Source organism: Myiozetetes cayanensis, unplaced genomic scaffold, assembly GCF_022539395.1.
Source record: "Myiozetetes cayanensis isolate MyiCay16 unplaced genomic scaffold, myiCay2020 scf124, whole genome shotgun sequence".
In the NCBI taxonomy this organism is placed as follows: Eukaryota; Metazoa; Chordata; class Aves; order Passeriformes; family Tyrannidae; genus Myiozetetes; species Myiozetetes cayanensis.
The window spans coordinates 26,566-52,987 of record NW_026086871.1 but is presented as its reverse complement, the minus strand read 5'-3'; the positions used below and the strand labels follow the sequence as shown (position 1 = coordinate 52,987).

General features: G+C 66.1%; 2 protein-coding genes across 2 annotated transcripts; both read left to right on the top strand.

Annotated features, from left to right (window-relative positions):
* The first annotated feature begins 104 nt into the window (after window positions 1–104).
* DDX39B (DExD-box helicase 39B) lies at window positions 105–9,024 on the top strand. Its single transcript, XM_050307661.1, has 11 exons — window positions 105–153; window positions 2,014–2,232; window positions 2,363–2,490; window positions 3,103–3,195; window positions 3,869–4,052; window positions 5,463–5,581; window positions 6,581–6,712; window positions 6,932–7,041; window positions 7,435–7,579; window positions 8,099–8,246; window positions 8,810–9,024. The coding sequence occupies exons 2-11, from the start codon at window positions 2,022–2,024 to the stop codon at window positions 8,824–8,826; spliced, it is 1,287 nt and encodes a 428-aa protein (XP_050163618.1). The 5' UTR covers window positions 105–153; window positions 2,014–2,021; the 3' UTR covers window positions 8,827–9,024.
* A 2,748-nt stretch (window positions 9,025–11,772) lies between these two features.
* On the top strand, window positions 11,773–26,130 carry BAG6 (BAG cochaperone 6). Its single transcript, XM_050307663.1, is given in 31 exon segments — window positions 11,773–12,703; window positions 13,193–13,371; window positions 13,445–13,563; window positions 14,266–14,428; window positions 14,825–14,878; window positions 14,979–15,101; window positions 15,348–15,509; window positions 15,601–15,711; window positions 15,958–16,020; window positions 16,732–16,780; window positions 16,783–16,919; window positions 17,331–17,449; window positions 17,451–17,602; window positions 17,722–17,779; window positions 17,963–18,066; window positions 18,669–18,733; window positions 19,152–19,232; window positions 20,663–20,864; window positions 21,484–21,659; window positions 22,430–22,487; window positions 22,919–22,982; window positions 23,091–23,143; window positions 23,282–23,406; window positions 23,492–23,653; window positions 24,199–24,252; window positions 24,456–24,552; window positions 24,599–24,760; window positions 25,335–25,474; window positions 25,904–25,939; window positions 25,941–26,047; window positions 26,100–26,130. Coding segments are annotated over 30 exon segments (3,111 nt in total). The 5' UTR covers window positions 11,773–12,703; window positions 13,193–13,287.
* Window positions 26,131–26,422: the final 292 nt, after the last annotated feature.

The following is a 26,422-nucleotide window of genomic DNA, read 5'->3' as shown; positions in this document are numbered from 1 at the left end:
GGGAGCGCGGGGGAGCGGCGGAGCGGGGCGCGGGGGCCGCGCCGGTGCCGGGGCAGGTTCAGGCGGTGCCGAGGGCAGCCCGGGGGCGGGGCGGCCCCGCCGGAAGTGACGGCAGGCCCCGCCCGGTCGGTCGCGGCGGTCGCAGCGCTCGGGGTGAGTCGGGCCGGGCCGGTCCTGCATCCGCCGCCATCGCCGCCCCCGCCGCCCATCGCGGGTCCCCCGCGCGTCCCCGCAGCCCCCGCGCCCCCGTGCCCGGCTGCGGGTCCCCAGGCCGCCCCCGCCGCGCGCGGGAGCGCCGGAGCCGCCCGCCCGTTGTGCGCGCCAAGATGGCGGCGCCGGGGGTTCGTGAGGGAGGGGAGAGAGGGAGCGGGAGGGGCTGGGGGGACACCGGGGGCGGCGACCACCGGGGGCTTGTGGGGAGAGCGGGCTCGCGGTTTGCGGCCCCCTGGGCGGGGGTGGGGGTCCCAGCGCCCTTTGTGGCGGGAGGGGACCGGGTTTGGGGTCTGCTGTGCAGGGATGGGGGTCCCAGGTGGGGAGGGACCGGGTTTGGGGTCTCCTGTGCAGGGATGGGGGTCCCAGGTGGAGAGGGACCGGGTCTGGGGTCTGCTGTGCAGGGATGGGGTCCCCACGTTCCAGGGTGCCCTTTTGGGTTGGGGGGTGGTGGTGTTGGGGTGTTTTTGGGGCAGGGGGTCCATAGAGGCTCTGGTGGGTGTCTGGGGCTCCTCGTGGGGTCGGGGGTGCCCTGGGGGTACCTTTGGGGTCCTGGTGGTCCCGGGGTGCTGACCCTGCCCTGGTCCCTTTTTGGGGGTGATGGGTCTCGGTGGTCCCATGGCACTGGTGGTGCCATAGTCCTGATGGCCCCATGGCACTGGTGGTTCCGTGGTTTTTGGTGTTCCTGGGCTGGTGGTCCCATTATTCTGGTGTTCCCATGCTCCTGGTGGTCCCGGGGTGCTGACCCTGCACAGGTCCCTTTTGGGGGGGGGATGTGTCCCGGTGGTCCCATAGTCCTGGTAGTCCTGTAGTACCGGCCCTGATAGTTGCCTGATTCCCACATTCCTGACATTTCTGGGCTCCTGGTGCTCCCAGGGTGCTGACAGCTCCCCAAGTCCCCCATTCCTGGTGTTCCCACATTCCTGGTGCTCCCAGGGTGCTGACAGTTCCCCAAATCCCTCATTCCTGATGTTCCTGGGCTCTGACATTCCCGGGGTGCTGACAGTTCCCTAAATCCCTCATTCCTGATGTTCCTGATGTTCCTGGGGTGCTGACAGTCCCCTGAGTCCCCCATTCCTGGTGTTCCTGATGTTCCTGGGGTGCTGACAGTCCCCTGAGTCCCCCATTCCTGGTGTTCCTGGGGTGCTGACAGTTCCCCAAATCCCCCATTCCTGATGTTCCTGGTGTTCCTGGGGTGCTGACAGTTTCCCAAATCCCCCATTCCTGGTGTTTCTGGTGTTCCTGGTGTTCCTGGGGTGCTGACAGTCCCCTAATTCCCCCATTCCTGGTGTTCCTGATGTTCTTCATGTTCCTGGGGTGCTGACAGTTCCCCAAATCCCTCATTCCTGATGTTCCTGGGGTGCTGACAGTTCCCCAAATCCCTTGTTCCTGATGTTCCTGGGGTGCTGACAGTCCCCTGATTCCCCCATTCCTGATGTTCCTGGGGTGCTGACAGTTCCCCAAATCCCCCATTCCTGATGTTCCTGGTGTTCCTGGGGTGCTGACAGTTCCTTGAGTTCCCCATTCTTGATGTTCCTGATGTTCTGGGGTGCTGACAGTTCCCTGAGTCCCCCATTCCTGATGTTCCTGGGCTCTGACATTCCCGGGGTGCTGACAGTTCCCTAAATCCCTCATTCCTGATGTTCCTGGTGTTCCTGGGGTGCTGACAGTTCCCCAAATCCCCATTCCTGATGTTCCCGATGTTCCTGGGGTGCTGCCAGTGCCCTGATTCCCCCATTCCTGGTGTTCCTGAGGTGCTGCCAGTGCCCTGGCCCCCCTTGCCGACGCCGCTGTGCCCCCCAGCCGTGAGGATGGCGGAGAACGACGTGGACAACGAGCTGCTGGACTATGAGGACGACGAGGTGGAGAACGCGGCGGGGGCCGACGGCGCCGAGGCCCCCCCCAAGAAGGACGTGAAGGGCTCCTACGTGTCCATCCACAGCTCGGGCTTCCGGGATTTCCTGCTCAAGCCAGAGCTGCTCCGGGCCATCGTCGACTGCGGCTTCGAGCACCCCTCCGAAGGTGAGGGGGGGGCACCGTTGGGGGGGTTATTTGGTTTATGACTCTCCCCCACCGCACCCCCGGGTGCTGAGCCGCTGGGGGGTGTCTGGGGGGTCCCTGGCACCACTGACCGCCCCTCCTGTGCCTGCAGTGCAGCACGAGTGCATCCCACAGGCCATCCTGGGCATGGACGTGCTGTGCCAGGCCAAGTCCGGCATGGGCAAGACGGCCGTGTTCGTGCTGGCCACCCTGCAGCAGCTGGAGCCCGTCACGGGGCAGGTGAGGGGCTTTGGGGGGCTCCAGGGGGGCTCCAGGGGGCTCCAGGGCCACCCTGTAGCAGCTGGAGCCCGTCACGGGGCAGGTGAGGGGGGGACAGGGGCTTTGGGGGTCTCCAGGGCCACCCTGCAGCAGCTGGAGCCCGTCACGGGGCAGGTGAGGGGGACAGGGGCTTGGGGGCTCCAGGGGCTCCAGGGCCACCCTGCAGCAGCTGGAACCCGTCACGGGGCAGGTGAGGGGGGACAGGGGCTTTGGGGGCTCCAGGGCCACCCTGCAGCAGCTGGAGCCCGTCACGGGGCAGGTGAGGGGGGGACAGGGGCTTTGGGGGTCCCAGGGGGTCCCAGGGCCACCCTGCAGCAGCTGGAGCCCGTCACGGGGCAGGTGAGGGGGGGACAGGGGCTTTGGGGGTCCCAGGGGGGTCCCAGGGCCACCCTGCAGCAGCTGGAGCCCGTCACGGGGCAGGTGAGGGGCTTTGGGGGGCTTTGGGGGTCCCAGCGGGGTTCCAGGGCTCTGAGCCCCCCGTGGGTATCTGGGGGGGTTTCCCCTGGCTCTGTGCCCCCTCAGGGGGTTCCCAGGGGCGTTCCAGGGTTCTCTTGAGCCCCTCGTGCCCCCCAGGTGTCGGTGCTGGTGATGTGTCACACGCGGGAGCTCGCCTTCCAGATCAGCAAGGAGTACGAGCGCTTCTCCAAGTACATGCCCAGTGTTAAGGTGAGGGGCTGGGGGGGCTTGGGGGGCCCTAGGGAAGCTCGGGGGGGTTTCAGTGGGATCCTGAGGGGTTTGGGGGGTCCCAGGGAGGCTGTGGAAGGGTTCGGGGTGTGCTGGAGGGATCCTCATGGGTTTTAAGGTGCAGGTGGAGGTGTTTTTTGGGGGTTGTCCATCAATTGGAGGGTCCCTGGGTGGGATGTTGTTCGGTTTTGGGGTACAGCTGTCCCCCCCCCGTGCAGGTGGGGTTGTTTTTTGGGGGTTGTGCATCAGTGGGTTGGTTTTGGGGTGCAGGGCGGGTCTCACCACCATCTCCCCATGCAGGTGGTGGTGATTTTTGGGGGGCTGTCCGTCAGTGGGTTGGTTTTGGGGTGTAGGGCAGGTCTCACCACCATCTCCCCGTGCAGGTGACGGTGTTTTTTGGGGGGCTGTCCATCAATTGGGGGGTCCCTGGGCGGGATGTTGTTCGGTTTTGGGGTACAGCTGTCCCCCCCCCGTGCAGGTGGGGTTGTTTTTTGGGGGGCTGTGCATCAGTGGGTTGGTTTTGGGGTGCAGGGCGGGTCTCACCGTGGTCTCCCCGTGCAGGTGGCAGTGTTTTTTGGGGGTTGTCCATCAATTGGGGGGTCCCTGGGCGGGATGTTGTTCGGTTTTGGGGTACAGCTGTCCCCCCGCCGTGCAGGTGGCAGTGTTTTTTGGGGGGCTGTCCATCAAGAAGGACGAGGAGGTGCTGAAGAAGAACTGCCCCCACATCGTGGTGGGCACCCCGGGCCGGATCCTGGCGCTGGCGCGGAACAAGAGCCTCAACCTCAAACACATCAAACACTTCATCCTGGACGAGTGCGACAAGATGCTCGAGCAGCTCGGTGGGTCTGGGGGGGCTGGGGGGTCCCCAGAGCCGGGCAGAGCCCCCCGGGGGTCCGGGGAGGGGGACACAGCCCTGTGGCATCCAGTTCTGCCCTTAGGATCCCAATCCAGCCTCATAACCTTTATAGGATCCCAATCCAGCCCCATGGCCCTGAATATGCTTTTATAGGTTTGCAGGACTCCAATTCAGCCTTGTAAGCTTTAATACATTCTTCTGGGACCCCAGTCCAGTCCCATGGAACCCAGTCCAGCCCTATAACCCTTTTAGGACCCCAGTCCAGCCCTATAACCTTTCTAGGACCCCAATCCAGTCTCACGGCACCCAATTGAGTCTCATAACTTTTTAAGGAGTCAATTCAGCCCCCGTAACCAATTTAGTCTTACAATGTTCAGTACACTTTTGAAAGACCCAACCTAGCTCTATGAGACCCTAATGCAGCCCCATAACCCTTTTAGGACCCCAGTCCAGCCCCATAACCTTTCTAGGACCCTGATCCGGCCACATAGTACCTAATTCAGTCCCATAACTCTTCAGGGTCCAATTCAGCCCCATAGGACCTAATTCAGCCTTGTAACTCTTCTAGCATCCCAATCCAGCCTCATAACTCTTTTAGGATCCCAGTCTAACCTCATAAGCCTTTTAGAACCTAATTCAACCCCATAACCGATCTAGGATCCAATTCAGGCTCATAACCCTTCTAGGACTCCAATCCAGCTCTATAACCCTTCTAGGACCCAATCCAGCCCCATAACCCTTCTAGGACCCCAATTCATCCCCATAACCCTTCTAGGACCCAATCCAGCCCCATAACCCTTCTAGGACCCCAATCCAGCCCCATAACCCTTCTAGGACCCCAATCCAGCCCCATAACCTTTCTAGGACCCCCAGTCAAGCCCCATAGCCCTTCTAGGACCCCCAGTCAAGCCCCATAACCTTTCTAGGACCCCCAATCCAGCCCCATAACCCTTCTAGGACCCCAATCCAGCCCCATAACCCTTCTAGGACCCAATTCAAGCTCATAACTCTTTTAGGACCCAATCCAGCCCCATAACCCTTCTAGGACCCCAATCCAGCCCCATAACCCTTCTAGGACCCCAATCCAGCCCCATAACCCTTCTAGGACCCCAATCCAGCCCCATAACCCTTCTAGGATCCCAATCCAGCCCCATAACCCTTGTAGGACCCAATCCAGCCCCATAACCCTTGTAGGACCCCAATCCAGCCCCATAACCCTTCTAGGACCCCAGTCCAGCCCCATAACCCTTCTAGGACCCCAGTCCAGCCCCTTAGGCCCCCCCTCCCCGCTCTGCGAGCCCACCCCGCCCCGCTGCAGCCCCGTGGGGGTCTGGGGGGGGTTCCCATTCCCCCCTGTGCCCCCAAAGCCCCCTCTAACCCCCTGTGCCCCCAGACATGCGTCGGGACGTCCAGGAGATCTTCCGCATGACCCCTCACGAAAAGCAGGTCATGATGTTCAGCGCGACCCTGAGCAAGGAAATCCGCCCCGTGTGCCGCAAATTCATGCAAGACGTATGACCCCCCTCCCGGCCCCCTCCTCCCGCTCCTCTCGCACCCCCGGCCCCCAGGCGCGCCCCGCGGCCCCCGGCCCCCCGCTGGCGGAAGATCTCTCGCGGCGCGCGACCCCCCTGCCCCCGAATCCACCTCCTCCTGCTCCTGCTCCCGGGCTGGGACGAAGACTCGCCACAACGCCCCCTACCTCGGGGGTCCCCACCTGCCCTCCCAGGCCCCCGGCCCGGCGGCAGGCGGCGAGGAGGACGCGGCGGGGAGGAGCCCCTTCGGCCTCGGCGCGACCCTCGGCCCGGACCCCTCGGACCACCCCCCGCCCAGGGCGCCCAGCCGCGGCCCGGAGCCGGCAAACAGCAGGACTCGGGGGGCTGGGGAGGGGAAAGGTGTGGGGAGGGGGTGGGCGCTCCCCTCCCCTGGAGGCTGTGGAGCCACCCCGTGGGTTTTGGGGGAGGAGGAGGAAGGAGGGAGGGGCAGGGGATGGGCCTTGGGGGTTTGGAGGTGGGGAGGGTGTAGGGGGATCAGACTGGGGGGCCCTGGGGCCATACTGGGGGCCCCTCTTGGGGTCCCTGGGGGTGTAGGGGGTCATTAGGAAGCCCTTGGGACTGTACTGGGGTCCCTGGGCCCCTCTTGGGGTCCCTGGGAGTGTAGAGGGGTTTGTAGGGAGCCCATGGGACCGTACTGGGGTCCCCTGTTGGGGTCCCTGGTGACATAGTGGGGGGCCATAGGGAGCCCCACAGGCTGTAGTGGGGTCCTTGATGACTCTTTTGGGGTCTCAGGGGCTGTTTTGGGATAAGGGGGCAGTGCTGGGGTCTCCAGGCCTGTTTTGGGGTTCCCCAGGCCCGTTTTGGGATGAGGGGCAGTGCTGGGGGTCCCCAGGCCCGTTGTGGGACGAGGGGCAGTGCTGGGGGTCTCCAGGCCCGTTTTGGGGTCCGGGGGGGTGCTGTGCCGTTGTGGGGGCCGCGGGGGTGCCCCGGGCGGGGGCTGAGCGCGTTCCCCCCCCAGCCCATGGAGATCTTCGTGGACGACGAGACGAAGCTGACGCTGCACGGGCTGCAGCAGTACTACGTCAAGCTCAAGGACAACGAGAAGAACCGCAAGCTCTTCGACCTGCTCGACGTCCTCGAGTTCAACCAGGTGCGGGGGGACCCCAAAATCCCCGGGGGGGACCCCAAAATCCCCGGGGGAGACCCCAAAACCCGCGGGAGGAACTCAGGGGTCGCAGGTGCAGGCGTGGGAGGGACAGGCAGGGCCAAGGGGAAGGGGGAGTTTAGGGGGTCTGGGATGGTGAGCCTGACCCCGTGGGGTTTTTGGGGTGCCCCCTAAGCCCTGTTCTTGTGCCCCCCCACCCCGCAGGTTGTGATCTTCGTGAAGTCGGTGCAGCGCTGCATCGCCCTGGCCCAGCTGCTGGTGGAGCAGAACTTCCCTGCCATCGCCATCCACCGCGGCATGCCCCAGGAGGAGAGGTGGGGGAGCCCCCAAAACAGCCCTCTGGGACCCCCAAAACACCCTCCTGAACCCCCAACCTCCCCCTGAGCCCCCAAAACCCCTCAGAGCCCCCAAACCCCCCCAGCAGAACTTCCCTGCCATCACCATCCACCGTGGCATGCCCCAGGAGGAGAGGTGAGGGGACCCCAAAATGACTCTCTGGGACCCCAAAACACCTCCTGAACCCCCAACCTCCCCTGAGCCCCAAAGCCCCCAGCAGAACTTCCTGCCATCACCATCCACCGCAGCATGCCCCAGGCGGAGAGGTGGGGGACCCAAAACGACCCTCTGGGACCCCCAGACACCTGAACCACTCCCAGATGACCCCCCGGGCCTGGGGAGCCCCCTGACCCCCACCCCGCTGCCCCCAGGCTGTCCCGGTACCAGCAGTTCAAGGACTTCCAGCGCCGCATCCTGGTGGCCACCAACCTGTTTGGGCGGGGCATGGACATCGAGCGCGTCAACATCGCCTTCAACTACGACATGCCCGAGGACTCGGACACCTACCTGCACAGGGTGGGGGCTGGGGACCCCCGGGGCTGGGGGGGCTCGGGGAGGGGCCTGGGGGTGGGGAATGGGGTGAGAGAGGAGGGAAATGGGGTTGGGGGGGCTGGGGAGGGTCTGGGAGGAGATGTGGGCTCTGGAGTTTGGAGGGCTGTGGGGTCCTGTGAGTGCTGGGGGCTCTGGGGACCTGTGAGTGCTGGGGGCTCTGGGGGCTCTGGGAGTCCTGTGAGTACTGGGGGCTCTGGGGGCTCTGGGGTCCTGTGAGTGCTGGGGGGCTCTGGGGGTCCTGTGAGTGCTGGGGGCTCTGGGGATCTGTGAGTGCTGGGGGCTCTGGGGTCACTGGGGGGCTCTGGGGGTCACTGGGGGGGTTCTGGATCCCAGGGAAGGGGGAGAACGGGGTGGGGCTGTGGGCACAGGGAGTGTCTGGGGGCTCTTTGGGGTCCTGTCCCCTCACACAGGGTGATTTTGGGGGGGTCCCCGAGTGCCAGGGGGAGGTTTTGGGGTGCTCCTGACCCCCCTGTGCCCCTGCAGGTGGCCCGGGCGGGGCGTTTCGGCACCAAGGGCTTGGCCATCACCTTCGTGTCGGACGAGAACGACGCCAAGATCCTCAACGACGTCCAGGACCGGTTCGAGGTGAACATCAGCGAGCTGCCCGACGAGATCGACATCTCCTCCTACAGTGAGACACTTGGGGGGGCTCTGGGGGGGTTTGGGAGGCTTTGGGGTGAACATCAGCGAGCTGCCCGACGAGATCGACATCTCCTCCTACAGTGAGACAATTTGGGGGGTCCTGGGGGTTGGGGTCCTGGGGAAGGGTTTGGGGTGAACATCAGCGAGCTGCCCGACGAGATCGACATCTCCTCCTACAGTGAGACTCTGGGGGCTCTGGGGGTTTGGGGGCTTTGGGGTGAACATCAGCAAGCTGCCCAACGAGATCGACATCTCCTCCTACAGTGAGACATTTTGGGGGGTCCTGGGGGGGTTTGGGGGTCCTGGGGAAGGGTTTGGGGTGAACATCAGCGAGCTGCCCGACGAGATTGACATCTCCTCCTACAGTGAGACATTTTGGGGGGAGGTTTGGGGAGGTTTGGAGGTCCCGAGGGGTGTTTGGAGGGCGTTTTGGGGGGTGGCAGCTCCCCCTGCTCTGTGGGTGATCCGTGTGTGCTGGGGGGTCTGGGGGCTCTGGGGGCTCCCGGTGCCCCCCCTGACCCCCCTTTCCTCCCTGTGTCTCTCCCCCCACAGTCGAACAGACCCGATAAGGGCCCCCCAGGCCCGCCGCCGCCAGGACCCCGGGAACCCCTCCCAGCTCCACTCCGAACCCCCCCCCTCAAAACACCCCGGGGGTTTTGTAGAAAAAAAGCCTGAAAAGACAAAAAAAACCCCAAGAAGAAGAAACCCCCAAAAACGTGAAGTTTCCCCCGTGCAGCAGCTGGGGGGAGGGGCCTGGGGACCCTCCCACCCCCAGGACCCCAGAACCCCCGGGGACCCCCGACCCCGGGCTGTAAAATTTCTGTTTTTTTGGTAATAAAGTTGCCGAAACGGCCTCAAATGCGTGGGGGCGGTGTCTGCGGGGGGCGTGGCCCGTGCGAGCCAATGGGGGCTCCGCGTGTGGGAAAGGAGGCGTGGTTTGTTCGGGAGGGCGTGGCCGACGATTTTCCCGCCGCTGAACGGCCCTGCCCTCCTGAGGGGGTGGGCGGAGCTGGGGTGGGCGGGGCCAGGCGGCCCGGCTATAAAAGGGGCCGCGGGAGGGGCCGCAGCCTTTTCTCGGCGGGATCGGGTGAGAAAAGACAGGGTTGTCTTTTGGGGGGCGATTTTGGGGGCATTTATGAGGTGGCCTGGGTGGCATCGGGGCCCGCGGGAGGGCTCAGGAGGTTCTGCGGGCCTGGCGTGTCCCTGGGGAGGTTTTTGGGGGTTCAGTGGGCCTGGGATGTCCTTGGGGGAGGGATTTTGGGGAGCGATGGGGACTCATGGGATGGGTTTGGGGAGACCTTTGAGGGGAATGGGAGGTCTCGGTGTCTGGGGGGAATAGAGGTCTGTTTGGGAGAGGCTGAGGGAGGTGATTGGGGATGAGCTTGGAAGAATTGGGGTTCGCGACCCCCTTTTTGGGGGGTCTTTCCCACCCCGGGGGGCTGTCGCGGTGATGACGCCAAAGACTAGAGTCTCCGAGCCCCCCTGAGGACGACACCGGCCTGAGCGACGCCCACCCCCCAAAAAACCCCCCTTGTCACCCTGAACCTCGCGGACCCCCCTTTCTCACCTTCAATATCCCCCCCTCTGCGTGTTGCAGGTCGCGGGCGCCGCCGGGACCGCGATGTCCCCAGGTAAGACCCCCCATCCTCCGTGCCCTCTCCCCAGTGTCCCCCCCCGTGTTCCCCCGTTCCCGGCGGCGGCGGCGATGAGGAACCGGCTCAAAGCGTCTGACCCGCCGTGAGGACACACTCGCAGCGCCCTGAGCCGCCGCCGACCCCCGGAACCCCGGACCCCCTCAAGTGTCCCCAATCCCCCGGAGACCCGGACCCCCAAGTGTCCCCCAATCCCCCCCTCCACCCCATGGGATTCCTCCAGGCCCCCTATACTGCTCCTGGGGACTCCCCTAATCCTCCCAGAGCCTTGGGGACCCCTCGGGACCACCCTGAGACCCCCGATCCTCCCCCATCTCCTGCCCCCAGACCCTCCTGTACTGCCCGTGCCGACCCCCCCCACTCGAACAGCGTTTCTCTTTTCCAGCCCCCCTTCCGAGGAAGCCTCGGCACCGACGACGACGACGCCGGAGTGGGCAGGAGGGAGGAGGGATTTGGGTGAAATAAAAACATATTTGAGTAAAATAAATGCGTTTTGGGGGTAAAATAAAGATAATTTTGGGACCTGGACGGCGCCTGTTTGTTCCTCCGGACCGGCAGGGGGCGCTGTCACTCGGAGAGAATGGGGCGAGGCGCCGCTGTCACGTGACCTGCCGCCATCTTGAGGAGGGCGCGGCGCGGGCGCCATTTTGAGTGAGTCGGGGGGTCCGGAGGTCCCTCAGGGGGGAGGGGGGAGCACAACGGGACCCTCCCCCAACCCCCCGCGGGGTCCCCCGGCCGAACTCGCCCCCTCCCCGTCGCGGCCCCTCCCCCCGGGAAGGCTCCGAGCGGCCCCACCCCGGCCCGGGCGGACTCGGCGGCCGGAGTGACCCGGGACCCCCGTGAGGGGTGAGGGGAGAACCCCCCTCCCCATCGCCCCCAACTCTCCGATCGCTTCCCCCGGGCCCCCCGAGGTGAGACCCCCGCGGTGGGGAAGGGTTGGGGTCCCTTTGGGGGGTGCGGGGGTCACTGTGTCCCGTCTGAGTGTTAGGGGGATCAGTGAATTTAGGGGTGGGGGGTGGGCTCTTCTCCCCCTTTGTCCCCTCTGGGGGTCCCTGAAGGGGGGTGATCTTGTCCCCCTCTGAGTTTGGGGGGGTGTCCTCACGTAGGGCTGGGATCTTCACTCACAGTGTGAGTGCTGGGACATCTGGAGGGGAGTGGGGACCCCCAAACCCCCTCAAATACCCCCCCTCCCCAGCCCCATCCAGGGGGTGCTGGCACAGCTGGAGGGGAGTGGGGACCCCAAAACCCCTCAAATACCCCCCAACCCCATCCAGGGGTGCTGGCACAGCTAGAGGATAGCGGGCACCCCAAAAACCCCTCAAATACCTCCCCCACTCCCCCAACCCCATCCAGGGGGTGCTGGCACAGCTGGAGGTGAGTGGGGACCCCCAAAACCCCTCAAATACCCACCCCAACCCCAGCCCCATCCAGGGGGTGCTGGCACAGCTGGAGGGGAGTGGGGACCCCAAAACCCCTCAAATACCCCCCCCACAAACCCCATCCAGAGGGTGCTGGCACAGCTGGAGAGGGGAGTGGGGACCCCAAACCCCCACGCAGGGGGTCCCGCTGCAGCTCCAAGTGACCCCAAGGGACCCCCAACCCCCCCCGGGGCACTCCCAGCCCCCTCTTTCATCACTGCCCCCTCACCCCCTTTGTTTCTCCTGCAGCCCCTCCCCGCGATGTGCCCGTGGGCGCTGGACCCTCCGTGGGGCCGAGGCCCCCGGGCCCGGAGCCCCCGGAGGCGCTGGAGGTGTGCCTGGCGCTGGCCCGGCACGTGTTCGACCTGGCGGTGCGGGGGCGCTGGGAGCGGCGCGGGCGGCGCTGGGGGCGCTGGGGCTGCGGGGCCGGGGGCGCAGGGGGCCTGGCTGCAGGGCCTGGCGGCCTTCGCGCTGGCGGCCGCGGCGCTGCGGGCGCTGCTGCGGCACCTCCTGCCCCTGGCCGGGCTCTACGCGCTGCTGCAGGCGCTGGTGCTGCTCGCCAGCCTCAGAGACCCGCCCGGAGCCCCCCCGGCCGCACGGAGACCCCCCAGCAGCAGCAGCAGCAGCAGCAGGAGGAGGAGGAGCCGCTGACAGAATGGTGGGACCCCCCCACCGGGGGCAAGGACAAAGGGAGGGGGCCCCCTGAGGAGTAAGGGACAACCCCCCCCGCTTGGGGGTCCTGCTGGACCACCGGGACCTCCCCCCACATCCCTTGGACCACTGGGAGCAATAATGGACCACCGGGAACACTCCTGGACCCCCCTGCCCAGGGACTGCCGGGAACACTGAAAGATCACCAGGATGCACCCGGGGACCACCAGAAACCCCCCCGGATCCCCCTGCCCAGGGACTGTCAGAAACACTGAAAGACCACCAGAAACCCCCCGGGACCCCCCCCCCAGACCACCAGGAACACTAAAAGACCACCCTGAGCCACCCAGGGACCACCAGAACCCCCGCTGGACCCCCCAGACCACCAGGAACACTAAAAGATCACCAGGAACACTCCATGGACCACCAGGACACACCCGGGGACCCCCAGAAAGGCCCCTGGGAGCCCCCCGAAACACTAAAGACCCACCGAGACACCCCCAGGGGGAGGTCAAAGCCCCCCAAAAGCGCCCCCAACCCAGGACAGGCCCCGCCCACTGTGACCGCCAAAGCTCCGCCCCTGTTGACGTCACAGCACAGCCCGCTGCCACACGCACACGAAGCCACGCCCACTGCGATTGATTGATTGGCGCGCCCCGCCCCCTGTTCGCCGTTGGCTCCGCCCATCGCCGCCAGCCCCTCCCCTCCCCCCGCGCGTTTTTTTGGTGAATAAACGCGATTTTGGGACCCCGCGGTGCCGGTACCGGTTGTGGGGGGGTGAGGAGGGGGGTCCTGCCCTCACTAAAGATGGCGGCGCCCTCACAGGAGCGGCGGGGCGGGGCCCCCCGAGGGCCGCCATTGGCGGCGGGGCGGCCGTTCCGCCGCCGGTAACGATCCGCTGGGGCGGGCGGGGCCGTCCCGGGACGGTTCGGGGCGCCCCGCGGGGGCTGCGGGGGTGTCCGGGCCCGGATTCTCCTCGGTTTGGGGGGGTCGGTGCCGTTTCAGGCGCGCAGGGGCACCCCCGCGGGGGCCTCGCGCGGCGCAGGCGCAGAGCGGAGCAGCCGCCGGGCCGGAGCCGCCGCGGCCGCGTCGAGACCCCCGAGGTGGGACCGGGGGGGCTCTGAGGGGGCTCTGAGGGGTTGGGGGTGTTTGGGGCGCTGCGGGGGCGACCCCGCTGTAACAACACCCCCCCCAACCCGTCCTTCCTCCCTCAGGCCCGCCCGTCACCGCCGCCCCCTCCCCTCCCCCTCATCTCCCGGGGACCCCCGATCCGGGACCCCCGAACCGGGACCCCCATCGCGGCCCCGCCATGGCGGAGGAGCGGCCCGAGGTGCTGCAGGTGCTCGTGAAAACCCTGGACTCGCAGACGCGGAGCTTCGAGGTGGAGCCGGAGGTAAAAACACCCCAAAGAAACCCCCAAAAATCGGGGAGATCCCCACACACTGACACCTCCCCCGGCCCCGCAGATCTCGGTGCGGGAGTTCAAGCAGCGCATCGCGGGCTCCGTGAGCATCGCGGCCGAGAAGCAGCGGCTCATCTACCAGGGCCGCGTCCTGCAGGACGAGCGCCGGCTGCGCAGAATACAGTGAGGGATGGGGATCCGGGGGATCTGGGGGATCGGGGGGCTCGGGGGCTTGGAGGTCCCTGAGGGGAGATCAGGGGGCTGGGGTTTTTTAGGGTTGATTTGGGTACCTTTTTGGAGGTTGGTTGGGGTGATTTGGGTTTGGTTTATTTTTTTGGAGGGTGGTGGTGATTTGGGGTTTCTTTAGGGGTGATTTGGGGTTTTTTTGGGAGGGTGATTTGGGGTTTATTTTGGTGGGTAATTCGGGTGTTTTTGGGGGGTGATTTGGGGTTTATTTTGGTCGGTAATTTGGGTGGTTTTGGGGAGTGATTTGGGGTTTATTTTGGTGGGTAGTTTGAGTTTATTGGAGGGATGATTTGGGGTTTATTTTGGGGGGTGGTTTCACAGTTTGTTTTGGGGTGATTTGGGGCTTTTCTGGTTGGTAATTTGGGTTTTTTTGGGGGTTGATTTGGGGTTTATTTTGGTGGGTAATTTGGGGTTTTTTGGGGGGTGATTTGGGGTTTATTTTGGTGGGTAATCTGGGTTTATTTGGGGTTTATTTTGGGGGTGATTTCACAGTTTCTCTGGGGGTGATTTGGGTATTTTTTGGAGATCGTTTGGGATGTTTTTTTTGGGCTGATTTGGGTTTATTTGGGGGGTGATTCAAGATGTGTTTATGGGGCGATTTGGGGGTGATTTGGGGTCCTGACCCCCTCTTTTCCCCAGATGTGGGGGCAAGGTGATCCACCTGGTGGAACGAGGCCCCCCCCAGGCCCAATCCCCAACTCGGGGGTCCCTCGGGCCTGGGCACCTCCCCAGAACGGGGGGACTCGAGGGCCCCGACAGGAACAGCAACAGCTACGTCATGGTGGGGACCTTCAACCTGCCGGTGAGGGGGCTCAGGGGGCTTCGGGCTGGGTCTGGGGAGGGGCTGTGATTTGGGGGGTTCAGGGGTGATTTGGGGGGTAATTGCTACGTTTATTTTGGGGGGGAGTTCGGTGTGTTTGGGAGGTAATTTTAGGGTAGGATGAGTGATTTTGAGGATGATTTCAGGAGCAAGGGGTGGCTGATTTTGGAGGCTGTTTGAGGAGTGATTTTGTGGTTCATTTTTGGGAGGAAGTTCAGTGTTTTTGGGGGTAGTTTTAGAGTAGGATCAGTAATTTTGAGGATGATTTCAAAGGCAGGGGATGGTTGATTTTGGGGATTATTTGGGGGTAATTTGGGGGCTCATTTTGGGGGGGTTTCAGTAATTTTGGGGTGTAATTTGGCCCCCCCCTCCCCGCAGATCGACGGCTCCTCGGTCGACGTTCACATCAACATGGACCAGGGCCCTGCCCAGGTGGGTCTGGGGGGGCCAGGCTGTGCCCCCCCCTCGCTTTTTGGGGCCAGGGGGGTGTTGGGGGGCCCTGAGTGACCCCCCCGACCCCCCCAAATTCCAGAGCGAGCCCCGGATGAGGCTCTTGGTGGCCCAGCACATGCTGAGGGACATCCAGGGGGTGCTGGCACAGCTGGAGGTGAGCGGGACCTCAAATTCCCCCAAAAACCTCCCCAAAATACCCCTAAAATACCCCTGAACCCCACTCAGGGTGCTGGCACAGCTGGAGGTGAGGGACCCAATCCCCCAAAACCCCCCAAAACCTCCCAAAATCCCCCAAACCCCACCCAGGGGGTGCTGGCACAGCTGGAGGTGAGGGGACCCAACCCCCCGAACCTCCCCAAAGCCCCCCAGAATCTCCCCAAAATCCCCAAACCCTCCAGGGGCACTCCCAGCCCCCCTCAACTCTCCCCCATTTTTCCCCCCTCTCCAGGGCACGGGGGCTCCTCCCGCTCCCCCTCCCAGGCCGAGGGGCCCCCTGGCCCCCCGAGGCTCCCCCGGCCCCCCTGAGGAGCCGATGGAGGCGTCGGGGGTCCCGCAGAGCCCCGAGGCCCCCGAGCCGGGCCCTGAGCCCCCCGGGCCCCGAGGCCGCCAGGTGAGCGTTGCTGGGGGGCTGTGGGTGAGGGGCGGTGTGGGGGCTGCAGACCCACCCTGTGCCCCCTCCCCACAGCCCCCGTCGCCGGCAGAGCTGGGGAGGTGCTGGGGAGCTGCGGGCGCCTCGAGAGCCGCCTGGAGCCCTTCAGGAGCGCTACCGGGAGCTGCTGGGCACGGCTGGCACTGCTGACTACAACAATAATGTGAGGGGGGCTCAAAGGGGCTGGGGGTGCAATGGGTTTGGGGGCACACAGGGGGTCACTCAGGGGGCTGGGGAGGCACACAGGGGTCACTCAGGGGGCTGGGGATGGGCCTGGAGCCCTTCCGGGAGCGCTACCGGGAGCTGCTGGGCACGGCTGGCACTGCTGACTACAGCAACAACGTGAGGGGGATAAATGGGGCTGGGGGTGTCTGGGGGGTCACACAGGGGGCTGGGGATGGGCCTGGAGCCCTTCCGGGAGCGCTACCGGGAGCTGCTGGGCACGGCTGGCACTGCTGACTACAACAACAATGTGAGAGGGGGCTCAAGTGGGGCTGGGGGCACAGGAGGGGTTTGAGGGGTGACAAGGGGTTTGGGGGGTCCTGAGGGCTTTGGGGTTCTGGGATGGGTCTGGGGGTGGTCACAAGGGGCTTTGGGGGTCCTGAGGGCTTTGGGGTTCCTGGGATGGGTCTGGGGGGTCACAAGGGTTTGGGGGTCCTGGGGTTGTTGAGCAGATTGGAACCATCCAGTAGTGCTGGGATGTATTTTGGGATATTTTGAGGGGGGCTCCCAAGGAGTTTGGGGACATCCTGGCAGGGCCTTGAGGGGTCTGAGTGTGGGGAGGGTCACAGGTGAGTTTTGAGGGGTGGGGGGTCTGGGTGACCCCGAGGTGAAATTGGGGTGATTTCGGTGCCTTTTGGTGACCGGAAATGCCTTCCTGGGGAGGGTCGTTGTTTGGGGGTCCCAGCCCCTCCCTGACCCCCCCAGACAGAGGGTCAGTGATCATTGTTTGGTGGGGGTCTCAGCCCTCCCCTGACCCCCGTGTCCCCCAGACGGAGGGTCAGTGGTGGTGGTTGTTGTTTGGGGGTCCCAGCCCTCCCCTGACCCCCAGATGGAGGGTCGGTGATTGTTGTTGGGGGTCCCAGCCCTCCCTGACCCCCTGTGTCCCCCAGACGGAGGGTCAGTGGTTGTTGTTGTTGTTTGGGGGTCCCAGCCCCTCCCCTGACTCCCCGTGTCCCCCCAGACGGAGGGTCGAGAGGAGGCCCAGCGCCTGGTGAACCTGGTGGGGAGGGGCAGCGTCTCCTGGGCAATGCCCTGGTGGCCCTCTCGGAGCTCCGCTGCAATTTGGGGGCCCCCGCCCCCTCCACCTGGCCCGGCCCCTCCCCACTACGGGCCCCCATGCTGGTGCAGCAGGCGACCATCCCCATCCAGGTGAGGGGAGGGCTGAGCCTCACAGGGGGTCTTTTGGGGTGGGGGACCCTGAAATTCGGGGGAGAGGGACACACCTGATCCTCACATGGGGGTGTTTTGGGGTGGGGGACACCCCGAATCAGGGAAGTGGAGAGACCCCCATCTCAGGGTGTTTTAGGGTGGGGGACACCCCAGAAATAGGGAGGGAGGGGTTGGAGACACCCCCACATCAGGGAGCTGGAGGGACCCCCACATTGGGGGTGGGGGCACCCCAAAATAGGGGATGGGGGCTCCTTGATGTTGGGTTGTGGGAGTTTTGGGGTCCCCCAGGTTGGTGTTAAGGGGAGGGTTCCCAAAACAGGGAGGGGGTGGGGGTGGACCCTCATTTGGGGGTCCCAGCTGCTGAAATCCCCTTAAGCCCCCCGCCCCCAGATCAACGTGGGCACCACGGTGACGATGGCAGGGAACGGGGGCCCCCAGCCCCCAGGGCCCCCGGCCCCGCTGAGCCCCCCGACCACCCCCTGACCCCGGGGACCCCCGAGGCCCCCTGCAGCCCCCCCAGGGCCCCCAGGCAGGGCCGCCCCGGGTGATCCGGATCTCGCACCAGAGCGTGGAGCCCGTGGTGATGATGCACATGAACATCCAGGGTGAGACCCCAAATCCCCCCTCTGCTCCCCAAATCCCCTTCCCTGCTCCCCCTGTCCGCCTGGGGGCTCCATTCTGACCCCTTCCTGCCCCCCCAAATCCCGCCCTCTGCTCCCCCCACACAGGGGGGGCTCCATTCTGACCCCTCCTCTTTCTCTCTGTGCCCCCCCCACTCCAGACTCGGGGTCTCCCCACAGGGGGGCTCGGCAGGACCCCCGGCCCCGGGCTGGGCATCGGTGAGTGGGGGTTGGGGGAGGGCACTCAGGTGGGGTCTCGGGTGGGGATTTTGGAGAGGGTTTGGGGGGATTTGGGGGTGGGTTTCTAAGAGTACTTCAGTGTTCGGGTGGGGAGGGGTCCAGGGAGGTGTAGGGGGTGGTTTGGGGGTCCCTGGGGCCGTTCCTGACCCCCTGTGCCCCCAGGCGGGGTGGGGTGCAGCTGCCCCCACTGCCCCCCGAGTTCCTGCAGGCTGTGGCCCACCAGATCACCCAGCAGGCCATGGCGGCCGCGGCCTCGGCGGCCACAGGCACGGGGACCCCACCCGATAACTGACCCTCTGAGACCACCAACCCTGAAACTGGCCCCTGACCCCAAAAACTGACCCCGCACCCTGAACACTGACCCCAAAACTGACCCCTGACCCCAAAAGCTGGACCCCTGCAGACCACTGACCCCAAAACTGACCCCTGACCCCAAAACGACCTGACCCCACCCGAAACTGACCCCTGAGACCCCCTGACCCCAAAAACTGACCCCCTGAGACCACCAACCCTGAAAACTGACCCCCACCCCAAACTGACCCCAAAACTGACCCCTGGGACCCCCACACCCTGAAAACTGACCCCCGACAAACTGACCCCAAAAACTGACCCCTGGGACCCCAAACGACCCCTGGAACCACTGACCCCAAAAACTGAACCCCTGACCCCAAAACTGACCCCTGGGACCACCACCCCTAAAACTGACCTCTGGAACCCCAGTCCCTAAAAATTACCTCCTTGGGACCCCCAAGTCCTGACCCTCAGAGACCCCTGACCCCCAACCCCCTCCCCAGAGGGACCCCTGAATGCCCCCAAACCCCTGGGAGGGTCTCTGGGAGTCTCATGCCCCCTGACCCCCTGTCCCCAGGCCAGGCCGTGGGGGTTCCAGGCCCCGCCCGCGTCGTCATCGCCCGCCCCTCGGCCCCTCCCCAGGCCCACCCACCCGGAGCCCCCAGGCCGGAGCCGGCCCCGTGAGTGGGGGGACATGGGGGGCTGAGGAGGGGACTGTGGGGAGGGGATTCCTGGGGTAGTGGGGGGTTCTGCCTGGGTCTGGGGGGCCTTGGGGTGGTGGGGGCTGTCCCAGGGTTTGGGGTCCCAGGGGTGGTGGTGGAGGTCCCAGGATTTGGGGTCCCAGGGGTGGGAGGGTCCCAGGGATTTGGGGGTCCCAGGGGTGGTGGGGGAGGGTCCCAGGGATTTGGGGGTCCCAGGGGTGGTGAGGGGGGGTTCCCAGGGGTGGTGGAGGAGTCCCAGGGATTTGGGGGGTACCTGAGGTGATGGGGGAGCTGTGCCAGGGTTTGGGGGCTGTCCCAGGGTTTGGGGGTCCCCCCTGACCCCCCCGTGTCCCCCCCAGGCCCCTGGGGGGGCGTCTCTGGCCCAGGTGATCAGTGGGCTCGTGGGGCAGCTCCTGATGCAGCCGCTGGTGCTGGGTGAGGCACTGAGAGGGGGCACTGAGGGCGGACTGGGGACTGGGACGACTGACTGCGGATGGACTGGGAGACATCTGGGACGACACTGGGACAGACTGGGATGGACTGGGGACACTGTGGGGGACTGGGAGGTGCTCGGATAGACTGGGGACACTGGGGCAGACTGGGGACACTGGGAGGGACTGGGATGGACTGGGGGCACTGGGGGGGACTGGGAGGTGCTGGGATGGACTGGGGACACTGGGAGGGACTGGGATGGACTGGGGGCACTGGGGTGGACTGGGAGGGTACAGGGATGGTCTGGGTGGGCACTGGGAGGTGCTGGGATGGGACTGGGAGGTGCTGGGAGGGTGTGGGGCTGCACTGAGGGGGCCTCTGTGTCACGTTCTGGGGGTCTTGGGGGTGTCACCCCCCTGACCCCCCCCTTTTCTCCCCAGCCCAGGGTGGCTCCTCCCCTGCGGCCCCTCCCTCCCACCTCAGCTCCTCCCCCGGCTCGGCCCCACCCCCTCCCCACCGGCCCCTCCCTCCTCTGTCTGGGGGGCCCGGGGGTCCTGAGGGCTCGGCCCCTCCCCTACGGGGGGCTGCTGGGGGCTCCTGGGGCAGGGCCAACCCCTGGTGGGTGTGGCCGTGCCAGGGGTGGGGCCATCCTGGAGGCGTGGCCGAGCTGCTGCAGGTGGGTGGGGCTTCATGGGAAGGGGTGGGGCCGGGGGAGAGGAGGGGCTTGAGGAAAGGGAGGGGTCACAGATGTGGGTGGAGCCACATGGATTGACAGGGGAAGGGGTGGGGCTTGGGAAAGGGGGTGGAGCCACCGATTGATGGACAGGGTGGAGTGGGTGGGGCTTGAGAAAGGGGGTGGAGCCACCAATTGATGGATAGGGTGGAGTGGGTGGGGCTTGAGAAAGGGTGGAGCCACAGGTTGATGGACAGGATGAAACGGGTGGGGCACCAGAAAGGGGGTGGAGCCACCGATTGATGGACAGGGTGGAGTGGGTGGGGCTTGGGAAGGGGTGGAGCCACAGGTTGATGGACAGGGTGGAGTGGGTGGGGCACCAGAAAGGGGGTGGAGCCACCGATTGATGGACAGGGTGGAGTGGGTGGGGCTTGGGAAAGGGGGTGGGGCTCAGGTTGCTGGACAGAGTGGAGTGGGTGGGGCACCAGAAAGGCGGTGGAGACACAGATTGATTGACATGTGATGTGGGTGGGGCTTGAGGGAGGGGGTGGAGCCAGTGATCAAAAGGGTGGGGCATGAAAGGGGCAGAGCCAAAGCCCCTGACCCCGCCCCTCTAATCCCCTTTTCCCCCACAGGCCACCCAGCCTGGCCCCGCCCCCTCGACCGAGACCCCTCCCCGACTGACCAGGGCCCTCCCCCTTCCCTCCTCCTCCTCCTCCGCTGCCCCTCCCCCTCCCCGCCACCCCCTCCCCAGCCCCCTCCGAGGGCACCCCAGCCCCTCCCCCCACCGAGGGCGGCCCCGCCCCCGCCGCCCCTCCCCCGGGAGCCTCCCCCGAGTTCTTCACCAGTGTCCTGCAGGGGGTCCTGAGCTCCATGCTGGGCCCCCTGGGAGCCCCCCCGAGCGGCCCCCCCGAGAGCATCGCAGCCTTCCTGAGCCGCCTGAGCGGGACCCCGGGCTGCTCGAGGGCACCCCGGCCCTGACGGTGAGGGGGGGCTGGGGGGGTCCCTGGGGGAGCTGCTGAGGGACCCCCGGCCCTGACGGTGAGGGGGATTGAGGGGGTCCTGGGGGGGCTCTGGGAGACCCCCGGGCTGCTCGAGGGCACCCCCAGCCCTGACGGTGAGGGGTGGGCTGGGGGATACTGTGGGTTCTTTTTGGGGCTGGAGAATTTATGGGGGATCCCTGGCCCTGACAGTGAGTGGGGAGGGGTCCTGGGGGGTTGGGGGAGGTCTTTAGGGGGTTGTGACATCTCCCCATGTATTTCTTCCTCCCCAAGGTTTTTTTGGGGCGCTGCTGGCTCTGATCTGCCAGCACCTGTCCATGGTTATTGGGGGGCTCTCTCTGACCCTCCCCATGTATTTCTGCCTCCCCAAGGTTTTTTTGGGGCGCTGCTGGCTCTGATCTGCCAGCACCTGTCCATGGTTATTGGGGGGCTCTCCATGGTTATTGGGGGGCTCTCTCTGACCCCCCCCCATGTTTCTGTGACCCCCCCCCAGGGTTTTTTGGGGCGCTGCTGGCTCTGATCTGCCAGCACCTGTCCATGGTTATTGGGGGGCTCTCTCTGACCCTCCCCATGTATTTTTTCCCCCCCCAGGGTTTTTTGGGGCCCTGCTGGCTCTGATCTGCCAGCACCTGTCCATGGTGGACGTGGTGCTGCTGCTGCACGGGCGGTGCCAGCCCCTGGCGCGGCTGCAGCCGCTGCTTCGCCGCTGCTTCCGCCAGAGATACCTGGGGGGCCGCGACCCCACCGAGGCCAACGTGCGGGTGAGGGACCCCCCGGGCCCCCCAGCTCGTCCCAGATACAGGGACCCCCAAAACCTCCCAGACTCCCAAAACCCCCCAGGACCCCCAGAACCCTCCCAGGACCCCCAATCCCACAGGACCCCCAAAACCCTCCCAGGACCCCCAAAACCCTCCCAGGACCCCAATCCCACCCAGGACCCCCAGAACCCTCCCAGGACCCCCAGAGCCCCCCAGGACACCCCAAACCCTCCCCAGGACCCCCAAACCCCACAGGACCCCCAGCCCTCCCCAGGACCCCCAAACCCCACCCAGGACCCCAGAACCCTCCCCAGGACCCCCAAAACCTCCCCAGGACCCCCCAGGACCCTCAGACCCTCCCAAAACACCCCTGAGTTCCTTGGAGATCCTGGGATCCCCTCACACCAAATTCCTCTGAGATCCTGGGACTCCCTCCAGGCACCCCTCAATTCATCCCAGATATGGGGACCCCCCAAAACACCCCCCAAGTCATCTAAGCCTGGGACTCCCCAACTTCCCCCAAAGATCCCCCAAAACCCCCTCAAATTGCTTTGAGATTCTGGGACCCTCCCCCAAAGCTCCCCCCGGGCACTCCCAAGGGGTGGGACCCCCTAAAAGCTCCCCCCAAACCAACACTAGGAACCCCTAAACTGCCCCTGAACCCCCCAAAAAAACCTTCCCCAGGGTTTAGGACTCCCCCCTTTGTGTTGGGGAGGAGGAGCTCGAACCCCCCAATTTTGGGGGGCTCTGACATTGCCCCCCCCCTCCCCCAGGCAGCGACGCACGATCTGATCATGGGGCTGGAGGGGTTCATCCGGGAGAGCTTCGTGAGTGGGGGGCTCAGGGGTTGGAGGCTCTGGGTTCTGGGGGCTCTGGGGTCTGAGAGGGGACCTAGGGGGATTGGAGAGTCTCATGGGGGTGATGAGTTTTCTCTCAGGAGTCTTTGTGAAGCCAATTTGGGGACCTGGTGGGGGGTCCCAGTGGGTGGAGGAAGCTTTGGGGGAGTCTCAGGGGTTTGGGGTTCCCAGGCAGTGAGGAGGTTTGGGGGCAGTCTCAGATGGTTTTGGGGGTCTCAGGAGTTGGGGGTCTCAGAGGGACTGGGGGTCTCTGGGGGTGTTAGGGGTGTTTGCAGGGGCTGCAGAGGCACTTTAAGGGGCAGCTGCTGGGGGGCTCTGAGGGTTGAGGGCAGCTTTGGGGTTCCATGGGGAGGTCTGGGGATCCTCCCTAAGCCCCCACCCCTTTTCCTCCCCCCTTTCCCCCAGGCCGGGTGCGAGTGGCGGACGGGGTGGACATCACGCGCACCAACGTGGAGTTCCTGCGGGAGCAGTTCAGCGCATCGCCCTGCACGTGCTGCGCTGCACCGGTCAGGGGGGACACGGGGGGCTCAGGGGGTCCTGGGGGGCTCAGGGGGGCACAGGATGGGGGTACAGACAGGGTACAGTGGGGTCAGTTCAACCGCATCGCCCTGCACGTGCTGCGCTGCACCGGTCAGGGGGCTCAGAGGGGTCACAGGGGGGCTGGGGGGGCTCAGGGGGTGGGCTGGGGGTAACACAGTGGGGTCTGGGGGTCCTGGGGTCTCAAGTCCGTGGCTCACGGCGCGTCCCCCCCATGTCATCCCCCCCCAGACGGCTCGTTCGGGCCGCGCCTGCTGGAGCTCTGCAACCGCGGCCTGTTCGAGTGCCTGGCGCTGAACCTGCACTGCCTGCGGGGCGAGAGGGGCGCCCTGGGGGCTCTCATCAGCGACCGCATCGTGAGTGGGGCCGGGGGAGCGGCTGGGGGGGCCGGGAGGACCCCAAGGAAGGGGCCTGACCCCCTGACCCCCCCTGTGCCCGCAGCGCCGTCTGTCGGCCGACGTGCCGCCGTCGCTGGTGGGCTGGCTCACGGCCGTGGTGGGGCTGCGGCTGCAGGCGGTGCTCGAGTCGATGCCCGTGACCCCCGAGCAGGTGCTGCCCTACGTCAGGCACCTGGGGGAGCCCCCCGAGCCCCCGCCACGACAGGTGAGAGCGGGACCCGCCCACGGCCCCGCCCGCGCCCAGGTAACCCCGCCCATGCCCAGGTAGCCCCGCCCACACCGCGGCGCCGACCACCCCTGAGCCCCAGCCCCCATATCGACCCCTCCCCTGGACAGGCCACACCCATACAGGTAACCACACCCCAAGACAGGCCACACCCACACAGGTAACCCCAGGCCAGGCCACAACCCACACAGATAACCACACCCCAGGACAGGCCACACCCACACTGGTAACCCCACCCCAGGACAGGCCACACCCACACAGGTAACCACACCCCAGGACAGGCCACACCCACACTCGTTACCACACCCAAAAACAGGCCACACCCACCCTGGTAACCACACCCCTCTGGTGGAAACCACGCCCCTGATGAGACCCCACCCAGCAGCCCCACCCCAAACAGCCACACCCGCCCTGCAGGAAGCCACGCCTCTTTGCAAGCCCCACCCTACCCTGAACCACACCCCTTGCTGGCCACACCCCCGAGTTAACCCCTCCTTCTCATTACTCTGGCCCCACCCCCACAGCCTGAGGAGCCAATGGAGGTTCAGGAAGCGGAGCCGCCCCCGGAGGAGGCGCAGGTGGGCGGGGCTTATGGTGGGGGTGGGGCCTAATGCAGGGGTGGGGCTGTGGTGGCTGGGAGTGGGGCTTAGCACTGGGGTGGGGTCTGTTGCAGGGGCGGGGCTGTGCTGGGGGTGGGGCTCCGTGCAGGGTGGGCTGAGCCTCGCACAGAGGGCGTGGCTCGTCCCAGGCCCCGCCCCGCTGAGCCCCCGTGTGCCCCCAGCGGGACGGCGCTGAGGTCCCCCGCCCCGCCACCACGGCCGAGGAGGCCCTGCCCCCTCCGAGAGCGACAGCGAGGCCTGGGCGGCCGCCGTGCCCCGGTGAGTGGGGAGGGGCCGGGGGTGGGAGGGTGGTGAGAGGCGCTGTGACCCCCCCTCACCCTGTTTCCCCCCCAGGAGTGGGTGCCCATCATCCGCGAGGACGTGCAGCGCCAGCGCAAGGGGAAGGCGCAGCCCCCGCTCAGCGACGCCTACCTGAGCGGGATGCCCGCCAAGCGCCGCAAGGTGGGACCCACAGGGACCCCTGACTGACCCACAGGGACCCCCAATGATCCCCAGAGTGACCCCCAGACTGACCCACAGGGACCCCCCAGGATCCCCAATAACCCCAGAGTGACCCCCCAGGGACCCCCAGACTGACCCCCAGGGACCCCCAGACTGACCCCCAGGGACCCCAATAACCCCAGAGTGACCCCCAGGGACCCCCCAGGATCCCCAGTGGTCCCCAGAGTGACCCACAGGGACCCAAATAACCCCAGAGTGACCCTCAGAGACCCCAATGATCCCCAGACTGACCCCCAGGGACCCCAGACTGACCCCCAGGGACCCCTAGGAACCCCCATGATCCCCAGACTGACCCCCAGGGACCCCAATAGCCCCAGAGTAACCCTCAGGGACCCCTTAAGTGATTCCAGACTGACCCTTAGTGACCCCCACAGGGACCCCCTAAAATACGCAGATTGACCCCCCCCCCCCAGACCAACAATGACCCCCTGAGGGACCCCCTGAGTGCCCCAGACTGACCCCCCCAGAGTGACCTGGAGTGACCCCCAATGGATCCCTCTCCTAAAACGACCCTCTGACCCCCGCCCTATTCCCCCCAGGCGGTGCAGGCGAGGCCCCCTGCTCCTGGCCGAGGGCCGTGGGTCGAGCCGCCCGAGCCGCCGGGCCCGGACCCTCGGGACCCCGAGAGCCTGAGCAGGAGCTGAGCCAGGGACCCCTCCAGGAGGGCTACAGGCAGCAGGTGAGGGGGGCACAAAGGGGGGTACAGGCAGCAGGTGAGGGCAGGGGGGCACAAAGGGGGTACAGGCAGCAGGTGAGGGGGGCAGAAGGGGGTACAGGCAGCAGGTGAGGGCAGGGGCACAAAGGGGGGACAGGCAGCAGGTGAGGGCAAGGGGGTACAGGCAGCAGATGAAGGGGTAGGGGTGGTGGGAGGGGTCTCTGAGTAGGCATGAGGTGGGGGCTGGAGAAAGAAGGATGAAGATTGGGGGTCGCAGGGTGGGCTCTGGGTCTAACTGGGGGTCTCACACCCTGGAGGTGGAGCAGGGGATGGGGGCGTGTTATGAGGATTCTGGGGGTCTCACACCCTCAGAAGGGGTGGGAGAAGATGAGGGGGTCCCAGTGGGGGTGTGGCCACGGGGGTGGAGTCTCAGCCTCCCCCGCCCCTCCCCAGCTCCAGGCGGACCTGGCGCGACGCCTCCGCGACGACCCCCGATTTCAGCCCCCGGCGCTTCCCCAACGCCCACCGGGCCTTCGGAGCCCCCTCCCCGAGCGAGCTCCCAGGAGCCCCCAATAAAGAGGCCCCTCCCCTGCTCCAGTGGCTGCTCCACCACCACTTTTATTCCTCTTTCGGGGCCGCTTGGTTTCAGTTCCGTGTCCGAGTTGGGTTTTTGTCATTAAACGTTCCTTTCCCAAAGGGGGTGGGGAGGGCCTGGCCCCTCACTGGGGGAAGGGTGTTTCCCCGGCCCCTCCCCACCCACATAAATACGGGACCCCGGGGTTTTGGGGGTCACTGGGGCCGCCGCGGCTCAGGGGGCCCTGGGGGCCCTAAGCGCTGGGGGAGGGCGGCGGGACCCCGGGGGTGGGGAGGGGCGGTGGGCTGGGGAGGGGCGGGGCCCCGGGGGCAGGGGGCTCGGCCGCTCGGGGGCGGGGGCCCGCGAGGAGGGGAGGGGCGAAGGGGCGGGTGGGCGGG